Below are 10,792 nucleotides of genomic sequence, written 5' to 3'. Positions count from 1 at the left end.
ACCACTCCTGGGCATATACCCAGAAGATGCTCCAACATGTAATAAGGACGCATGCTCCACTATGTTCAGAACAGCCTTATTTATAATAGCCAGAAGCTGAAAAGAACCCAGATGCACCTCAGCAGAGGAATGGATACAGAAAATGTGGTACATTTACACAATGGAGTAAATTAAAAATTCAGCTATTAAAAATGATGAATTCGTGGTAGGTTGAGGTCAGCTTCTTTCTCACTAGGTGTACTTAGGGGACAAGTAACCAAGGGCAGCAGCAGCGATCCCAAAGTGGTGCCCCAGTGGTGTCTGTGATTTGACAGCCCAAACAAGTCCTTCTCTGAACTCATTCTAAGACTTCATCATCACCATCAAAAAGCATTCAGCAGCCAGCACAGGATCCTTTCTACATCCCTCTTCACCTAGAGGGCGCTGCAGATCCTCAGCCCTCTCTGCCCCTGCCCAGCAAGCAGAGAGCTTGCCTTAGGGGAGTGCTCCAACCCAGGAACTCAGGACTCCAGAAGGACCACTGATCCACAGCCCAGTGCACACGGGTCTTACCAGAGGAGAGCTGATCTCCCAGAAGTGCTGACACAGACTTACGGACCCACAGGAAGAATAAGCTACAGCCAGAGACAGCAAGAACATCTAACACGAGAGATCAACAAATGGTGAAAAGCAAGCAGAGGAATCTTACCAACAGAAACCAAGACTACTTGGCTTCATCAGAACCTAGTACTCCCACCACAGCAAGTCCTGGATATCCAAAAACACCAGAAAAGCAAAATTTGGATGTAAAATCATATCTCACGATGGTGATAGAGGAATTTAAGGAAGACATGAATAACTCCCTTAAAGAAATGCAGATGAATACAGGTAAACAGGTTCAATCCCTTAAAGAGGAAACACAAAAATCCCTTAAAGAATTACAGGAAAACACAACCAAAAAGGTGAAGGAATTGAAAAAACCATCCAGGACCTTAAAATGGAAGTAGAAACAGTTAAGAAATCACAAAGAGAGACACCTCTGAAGATAGAAATCCTAGGAAAGAAGTCAGAAACCATAGATGCAAGCATCACAAACAGAATACAAGAGATAGAAGAGAGAATCTCGGGTGCAGAAGATACCATAGAAAACATTGACACAACAGTCAAAGAAAACACAAAATGCAAAAAGTTCCTAACCCAAAACATCCAGGAAATCCAGGACACAATGAGAATACCAAACCTAAGGATAATAGGTATAGAAGACAGTGAAGACCTCCAATTTAAAGGGCCAGAAAATATTTTCAACAAAATTATAGAAGAAAACTTCCATAATCTAAAGAAAGAGATGCCCACGAACATACAAGAAGCCTATAGAACTCCAAATTGACTGAACCAGAAAAGAAATTCCTCCTGCCACATAATAATCAAAACACCAAATGCACAAAACAAAGAAATAATATTAAAAGCAGTGAGGGAAAACAGTCAAGTAACATATAAAGGCAGGCCTATCAGAATTACACAAGGCTTCTCACCAGAGACTATGAAAGCTAGAAGATCCTGGGTTGATGTCATACACATCCTAAGAGAACACAAATGTTGGCCCAGGCTATTATATCCAGCAAAACTGTCAATTACCATAGATGGAGAAACCAAAGTATTCCATGGCAAAACCAAATTTACACAATATATTTCCACAAATCCAGCCTTTCAAAAGGAATAAATGGTAATAAATGGAAAACTCCAACGCAAGGAGGGAAACTACATCCTAGAAAGAGCAAAAAAGAAACAAAACTAAAAGAAGATAGCCACGTGAATAGAATCATAACTCTAACGACAAAAATAACAGGAAGGAACAATTACCTTTCCTTAATATCTGTTAATATAGATGTACTCAATTCCCCAGTAAAAAGACATAGACTATAAGACTCGGTACATAAACAGGACCCAACATTTTGTTGCATACAGGAAACCCATCTCAGTGACAAAGATAGGCACTACCTCAGAATAAAAGTATGGAAAACTATTTTCCAAACCAATCGTCGCAACAAAAAAGCTGCAGTAGCCATTCTAATATCGAATAAAATTGACTTTCACACTAAAGTGATCAAAAAAGATAGGGAGAGATACTTCATATTCATCGAAGGTATAATCTACCAAGAGGAACTTTCAATTCTGAACCTCTATGCTCCAAATGCAAGGGCACCTACATTCATAAAAGAAACTTTACTAAAGCTCAAAGCACACATTACATAGCACAAAATAGTAGTGGGAAATTTCAATACCCCACTCTCTGCAATGGACAGATCATGGAAACAGAAACTAAACAAAGACAAAGAGAGACTAACAGAAGTTATGAAACAGATGGATTTAACAGATATCTATAGAATTTTTTATCCTAAAACAAAAGGATATACCTTCTTCTCAGCACCTCATGGTACCTTTTCCAAAATTGACCATATAATTGGTCACAAATCAAGCCTCAACAGATATAAGAAGATTGAAATAATTCCTTGCATCCTATCAGATCACCATGGACTAAGGCTGCTCCTCAATAACAACATAAACAATAGAATGCCCACATACACGTGGAAGCTTAACAACACTCTACTCAATGATAACTTGGTCAAGGAAGAAATAAAGAAAGAAATTAAAGATTTTCTAGACTTTAATGAAAATGGAGCCACAACATACCCAAACTTATGGAACACAATGAAAGCAGTCCTAAGAGGAAAACTCATAGCTTTAAGTGCCTCCAAAAAGAAACTGGAGAGAGCATATACCAGCAATTTGACAGCACATCTGAAAGCTCTAGAACAAAAAGAAGCAAATTCACCCAAGAGGAGTCAAAGGCAGGAAATAATTAAACTCAGGGCTGAAATCAACCAAATAGAAACAAAAAGAACTATACAAAGAATCAACAAAACCAGGACAGAACCAGAACCAGTGGTTCTTTGAGAAAATCAACAAAATAGATAAACCCTTAGCCCAACTAACTAGAGAGCACAGAGACATTATCCTAATTAACAATGAATTAATCAGAAATAAAAAGGGAGACATAACAGATACTGAGGAAATCCAAAAAACCATGAGAGCCTATTACAAAAGCCTATACTCAACAAAAATAGAAAAGCTGGATGAAATGGACAATTATCTAGACAGATATCAGGTACCAAAGTTTAATCAAGATCAGATAAATAATCAAACAGTCCCATTTTCCCTAAGGAAATAGAAATAGTTATTAATAGTCTCCCAACCAAAAAAAAGCCCAAGACCAGATGGGTTTAGTGCAGAGTTTTATCAGACCTTCAAAGAAGACCTAATACCAATATCCTCAACCTATTCTACAAAATAGAAGCAGAAGATACTTTACCCAATTCATTCTATGAAGCTACAATTACTCTTATACCTAAACCAGACAAAGACCTAACAAAGAAACATAACTTCAGACCAATTTTCCTTATGGATATTGATGCAAAAAATACTCAATAAAATTCTTGCAAATTGAATCCAAGAACACAACAAAATGATCATCCATCATGATCAAGTAGGCTTCAACCTAAGGATGCAGTGATGGTTCAATATATAAAAATCCATTGACGTAATTTACTATATAAACAAACTCAAAGAAAAAACCATATGATCATCTCATTAGATGCTGAGAAAGCGTTTGACAAAATCCAACATCCCTTCATGATAAAAGTTCTGGAAAGATCAGGAATTCAAGGCCCATAGTTAAACTTAGTAAAAACAATATACAGCAAACCAGTAGCCAACATCAAACTAAATGGAGAGAAACTTGAAGCAATCCCACTAAAATCAGGGACTAGACAAGGCTGTCCACTCTCTCCCTACATATTCAATATTGTACTTGAAGTCCTAGCCAGAGCAATTGGACAACAAAAGGAGATCAAAGGGATACAAATTTGAAGGGAAGAAGTCCAATTATCACAATTAGTTGATGATATGATAGTATGCTTAAGTGACCCCAAAAGTTCCACCAGAGAGCTCTTAAACCTGATAATCAACTTCAGCAAAGTAGCTGGATACAAAATTAACTCAAGCAAATCAGTGGCCTTCCTCTACACAAAGGATAAACAGGCAGAGAAAGAATTTAGGGAAACAACACCCTTCACAATAGTCACAAATAATATAAAATACCTTGGTGTGACTCTAACTAAGCAAGTAAAAGTTCTGTTTGACAAGAACTTCAAGTCTCTGGAGAAGGAAATTGAAGAAGATCTAAGAAGATGGAAAGATCTCCCACCCTCGTGGATTAGCAGGATTAATAAAATATAAATGGCCATCTTGCCGAAAGCAATCTACAGTTTCAATGCAATCCCCATCAAAATTACAACTCAATTCTTCACAGACTTAGAAAGAGCAATTTGCAAATTCATATGGAATATTAAAAAACCTAGGATAGTGAAAACTATTCTCAACGATAAAGGAAATTCTGGTGGAATCACCATCCTGGACCTTAAGCTGTACTACAGAGCAATTGTCATAAAAACTGCATGGTATTGGTACAGTGACAGGCAGGTACATCAATGGAATAGAATTGAAGACCCAGAAATGAATCCACACACATATGGTCACTTGATCTCTGACAAAGGAGATAAAACCATCCAGGGGGAAAAAAGACAGCATTTTCAACAAATGGTGCTGTCTCAACTGGTGGTCAGCATGTAGAAGAATGCACATCTATCCTTTCCTATCTCCTTGTTCAAAGCTCAAGTCCAAGTGGATCAAGGACCTCCACATCAAACCAGATACACTGAAACTAATACAAAAGAAAGTGAGGAAGATCCTTGAGCACATAGGCACAGGGGAAAGTTTCCTGAACAGAACACCAATAGCTTATGCTCTAAGATCAAGAATTGGCAAATGGGACCTCATAAAATTGCAAAGCTTCTGTAAGGCAAAAGACACTGTCAATAGGACAAAACAGCAACCAACAAATTGGGAAAAGATCTTTACCAATCCTATATCTGATAGAGGGCTAATATTCAATATATACAAAGAACTCAAGAAGTTAGATTTCAGAGAACCAAATAACCCTATTAAAAATGGGGTACAGAGCTAAACAAAGAATTCTCAACTGAGGAATACCCAATGGCTGAGCAGCACCTAAAGAAATGTTGAACATCCTTAGTCATCAGGGGAATGCAAATCAAAACAACCTTGAGGTTCCACCTCACCCCAGTCAGAATGGCTAGGATAAAAAACTCAGATGACAGCAGATGCTGGAGAGGTTGTGGAGAAAGAGGAATACTCATTCATTGCTGGTGAGACTGCAAGCTGGTACAATCACTCTGGAAATCAGTTTGGTGGTTCCTCCAGAAATTGGACATAGTACTACCTGAGGAGCCAGCTATACCAGTCCTGGGCATATACCCAGAAGATGCTCCAACATGTAATAAGGACACATGCTCCACTATGTCCATAGCAGCCTTATTTATAATAGCCAGAAAATGGAAACAACGCAGATGTCCCTCAACAGAAGAATGGATACAGGAAATGTGTACATCTACACAATGGAGTACTACTCAGCTATTAAAAACAATGAAGTTATGAAATTCTTGGCGAAATAGATGGACCTGGAGAATATCTTCCTGAGTGATGTAACCCAATCACAAAAGTACACACATGGTATGCATTCTCTGATAAGTGGATATTAACCCTGAAGATTGGAATACAGAAAGTCCAAACCACAAACCACAAGAAACTCAAGAAGAAGGAAGACTAAAGTGTGTATGCTTCATTTCTTCTTAAAAGGGGGAACAAAATACCCAAGGAAGGAGTTGTAGATACTAACTATGGAGCAGAGACTGAAGGAAGGACAATTCAGAGAGTGTTCCACCTGGGAACCCTTCCCATATTCAATCATCAAATCTAGACCCTATTGTGGCTACCAGCAAGTGCTGGGTGACAGAAGCCTGATATAGCTGTCTCCTGAGAGGCTCTGATAGTACCAAAATAATACAGAAGTAGAGGCTCACTGCCATCCATCGGACTGAGTACTGGGTTCCCAATGAAGGAGCTAGAGAAAGGACCCAAGGAGCTGAAGGGTTTGCAGCCCCTTATGACAAACAACAATATGACCTAACTAGTACCCTCTGAGCTCCCTGAGCTGGGATTAAAATTCCAACCAAACAGTACACATGGTGGGACTCATAGCTCCAGCAGCATGTATATAGCAGAGGATGGCCAAGTTGGTCATCAATGTGAGGAGAAGCCCTTGTCCTGTGTAGGGGAATGCTAGGGCCAGTAATCAGGAGGGGGTGGTGTGGTCAACAGGAGGAGTGGGGAGGGAACAGGGGTTTGTTTTAGTTTTTGTTTTTTATTTTATTTTATTTTATTTATTTTTGAAGGGGAATCTGGCAAAGGAGATATTGTAAATAAAGGAAACATCTAATAAAAAAATGATGAACTCATGAAATTCTTAGGCAAATGGATAGAACTAGAAAATATCATCCTGAGTGAAGTAATCCAATCACAAAAGACAACACATGGTATACACTCACTGATAAGTGGATAGTAGCCCAGAAGCTCCAAATAACCAGGATACAATTCACAGGCCACATGAAGCTCAATAAGAAGAAAGACCAAAGGGTGGATGCTTCAGTCCATACTAGAAGCAGAACAAATAATCACAGGAGCACATATGGGGATGAAGTGTAGAACAGGGACTAAAGGAAAGGCCAACCAGAGACTGTCGCATCTGGCAATTCATCTCATATACAGTTACTAAATCCTGACACTATTGTAGATGTCAAGAAGTGCATGCTGAAAGGAGCCTTATATGGCTGTCTCCTGAAAGGTCCTGCCAGAGCCTTACAAATACAGAGGAGGATGTTAGCAGCCAACCATTGGACTGAGTATGGGGTCACTAACAGAGGAGTTAGAGAAGGGGCTGAAGTTGAAAGGGTTTGCAACCCCATAAGAAGAACAACAATATCAACCAACCAGACACCCTAGAACTCCTCCCAGGGACTAAGCCATCAACAAAGGAGTACACATGGCTCCAGTTGCATATGTAGCAGAGGATACCCTTGTCATGCACCAATTGAAGGAGAGGTCCATGGTCCTATGAAAGCTTGCTAGATGCCCCAGTGTAGGGGAATTGAGGGTGGGGAGGTGGAAGAACACCCTCATAGAAGCAGGGGGAGGGAGGATGTGATAAGTTGTTTCTTGGAGTTAGGTAAACTGGGAAATGGAATAACATTGAAATGTAAATAAAGAAATATCCAATAAAAAAAAAGACATTTCTTCCTTTTTTCCATTACTGTCAGCAAAGTGTATTTGTAAACTCGGTAACCTGCCTTTGATCTCTGGGAGTATTTTAAAAATTAAATTAATGTTTACCCCTTACAACTCTAGTACTGTGGGTTTTTCTTTTCCTTCCTTCCTAATTCTTAGAAAATTAAGCTCTCTTCAACCATCATCTATGGCATAAGGAACGGAGTACAAACAGAAACTATTCTGGGCATCCAGAGGTCAATGGAGAGAAGACCTTTCATGTATAGACTGTATATAGAGCAGCATTATGAAAGAGGATAGTCTGGCCTACAAGAGCTATAAATATAAGAAGCATTCCACCTCAAAAGCCTGGGAAACCCACTTTATGGTCAAGGACACAGTGCTAGACATTCTAGGAACTTGAGCTACTCCATTGTTACTATTTCTTTATTGTTAAAGAAAAATGTAAGCTATTTGGGCTGTGATGCCAGTATTGTGTATCTATAACCTCTGCATTTGGAAAGATACGGAGTTTGAATATTGTATGAAAGGAGAGACTGAGGACCTCAGAGCTCATTATTGACAGAAGACCTCAGGAGAAGCAAGCTAAGAAACATACCCAAGAGAATTCATTATCTCACTATATTTTCTAGATCCAACATTTCTATTTCAGCTGGGATATGAGTCCCTCTGAAGATATGCATAGGATAAAGCAGGGAGGAGGCCATGGAACCTGAAAACAAAGCAGTTTGCTCCAACACAAGGCCCTGGCTTATGCCCTTAGGAACATTTAGATGAAGATAGCAGAAAGTTTTGAGCATCTTTTTAATTTCTACTTGCTTGATGAAGCTTTGATCTCTGCTTCCAGATATTAGCAGGACTAGAGAAACCTGAGCAGCAGGACTCAAGAGTTTGAAAACTTACATGGAATTGGAGGAGCTCCATCCATGCAACTCATCAAGTGGAAGTTCTTTCTACTAATTCTCAAGTGTGAGAACAGGAAACCCATTTTCTCGCTCCATAGGACACTACCTAAAGTTTGTTAACAGGGGCTGTAGATAAAAGGAGGAATATAGTAGCACTGGCACTGGACATCAGAAAGACACTTAACATACTTTGCCAACTTAGCGAAGTTAATTCAATAGAAAACTACTAGAAGAAAACCCTACATCTGTATTCTCCATCTGCAATGGAGCATCCTCAATCACTAAGAAACCCCAAAGGAAGGTGGAATGGTTAGGTACTTAGGCGTTTGAGCTCCCAAGGTAAGAAATTCATATGTTTATATAAAATGTGTAACCTCCCTTTATGTATTTTGAGACAAAAATCAATGTAGAGCAAACAGTAAGGTCATAAATTACTATGCCAATCAGGTTCTCTAGTACTTTGAATCCATGGCCCTTTCAGTTTCTCTGGTTTTGATATTTTGAAAATTAAGAACATTGCCTGGCACTATGTATCTTCTCCCTTGTTGGAATGTCAATGCCTGTCTTTAGACTCTGTAGATGCCCCTGGCTTCTCATAATACCCACCAGATAGATGATGAGAGCCCTCAAACTACCAGCTGAATTGTGATACTCATTTCACATTCTCACACATTTTAACTGTGAAGGTTATTACCTTAACAGTGGAGGCTAATCAAGCATTAATATACATGACATGGCTGAATAATTTGTACAAGGATGCCTCACTTTCACATCTTAAGCTGCATGTTAAGTTAGCTTTGTCTGTCTATTTTTGTAATATATAGCACAGGCTCCTGTTAATCTTAAATTTCTCCCCACATTGGCTTCTCCATTGCTTTTGGCACCATGCAATGGTAATGGCTTTCAAGAAAAGGAGCTCTTTCTCTGCATTCCTTCGCCTTCTGTCTATGCAAATGCCCTGCACTTGTAACAGAGGGAGCAAACATCAGGGCCAGTGGCTGTATTTGGATTGATTTGTAAATGGTTGTATTTGTATTACTGAGGTTAATTACAGCTAGAGAATCTGTTCTCCAGTGTCTTTTTCATCATTTCTCACAGGCATAGAGTCATTTTTTTATGTAATGTTTCTGTTTCTTTCTTCCCTGGCACACAGATGTAACAATCTGTTTAAAACAGATAGGATCACATCAATTCTAAAGCTTTAACTCTAAAATCAACACTTTCTCAAACACAATACTGCCTAGTATCAGATCCATCACATTAGATGGGTCTAAAAAAATTGGAAATTGAGAGGCAAACCTATTTACTCATGGGAAAGAATATCATATTTATTACTGGAGTCATGGAATGTATCTGATGTTATAAAACTAGGGTTCATATTGGCAAAACTTCAAAGGGTGATCTCTTCCTAGGGTGATAAGGAAGCTTCACAGAATGGAGCATTGGAACTCTACCTTGGGAAGTGGCTTCATCTTGGTTGGAATTCTGGATGACAGTGGCTCTCCTGAACTGCTCTGTGCCACATTCACAGCCCTGTACATGTTAGCTATGATCAGCAACGGACTACTGCTCCTGGTCATCACCATGGATGCCCGGCTCCATGTTCCCATGTACCATCTGCTCGGGCAGCTCTCTCTTATGGACCTCCTCCTCACATCAGTCATCACTCCAAAGGCTGTTATAGATTTTCTGCTTAAAGACAACATTATCTCCTTTGGGGGCTGTGCCCTTCAGATGTTCCTGGAACTGACACTGGGTGGTGCAGAAGACCTTCTTCTGGCCTTTATGGCCTATGACAGGTATGTGGCTATTTGTCACCCTCTGAACTACATGATCTTCATGAAACCTAGGATCTGCTGGCTTGGGGTATTCATATCATGGACTCTAGCATCTCTGAGTGCAGTAGGATATACCATCTATACCATGCAATACCCTTTCTGCAAATCTAGGAAGATCAGACACCTGTTCTGTGAGATCCCTCCATTGCTGAAGCTGGCTTGTGCAGACACCTCCAAATATGAGCTCATGGTTTATGTGATGGGTGTGATCTTCCTACTTCTTCCTCTTGCTGCCATTCTTTCCTCTTATACACTAATTCTGCTTACAGTGCTCCACATGCCTTCACATGAAGGTAGAAAGAAAGCCCTTGTCACATGCTCTTCACACCTAACTGTGGTTGGGATGTGGTACGGGGGAGCTTCTTTCATGTATGTCCTACCCAGTTCCTTTCATACCCCCAAACAGGACAATATCTTCTCTGTTTTTTATACAATTGTCACCCCAGCTCTGAACCCCCTCATATACAGCCTGAGGAATAAAGAGGTAACTGGAGCTTTGAGGAGAGTGCTGGGAGGACGCCTATAGCCACAACACTCTACATTCTAAGTTGTTCTAGTAGGTCTCTTCTAACCTCATTTCTCCTCAAAATTATATGATTTCTGCTAAAAGTGAAATTCTACTTGTAAATCAAAACACTAAAAAAAATATGTCATTTGATTAGAGACTTGGAGCTTGATTATCCATGTTAAATGGTCTTTGAGACTATTCTTCCTGAGATACTCATAGGATATGATTTACAGTGTTTAAAATTACTTTTTATAGTTTTAAAAGGTTAACCCTTCATTTTCCAAAGTAACTGTTTAATTGAG

General features: G+C 39.4%; 1 protein-coding gene across 1 annotated transcript; it reads left to right on the top strand.

The window, feature by feature from the left end:
* Nucleotides 1–9,578: 9,578 nt before the first annotated feature.
* LOC116100799 (olfactory receptor 2AG1-like) lies at nt 9,579–10,508 on the top strand. Its single transcript, XM_031384532.1, has one exon. The coding sequence runs from the start codon at nt 9,579–9,581 to the stop codon at nt 10,506–10,508; it is 930 nt and encodes a 309-aa protein (XP_031240392.1).
* The last annotated feature ends 284 nt before the right edge of the window (nt 10,509–10,792 follow it).

The sequence above is a fragment of the Mastomys coucha genome, unplaced genomic scaffold (genome assembly GCF_008632895.1).
Source record: "Mastomys coucha isolate ucsf_1 unplaced genomic scaffold, UCSF_Mcou_1 pScaffold21, whole genome shotgun sequence".
NCBI classification, from domain to species: domain Eukaryota; kingdom Metazoa; phylum Chordata; class Mammalia; order Rodentia; family Muridae; genus Mastomys; species Mastomys coucha.
This window is presented reverse-complemented; position numbering and strand designations above follow the sequence as displayed.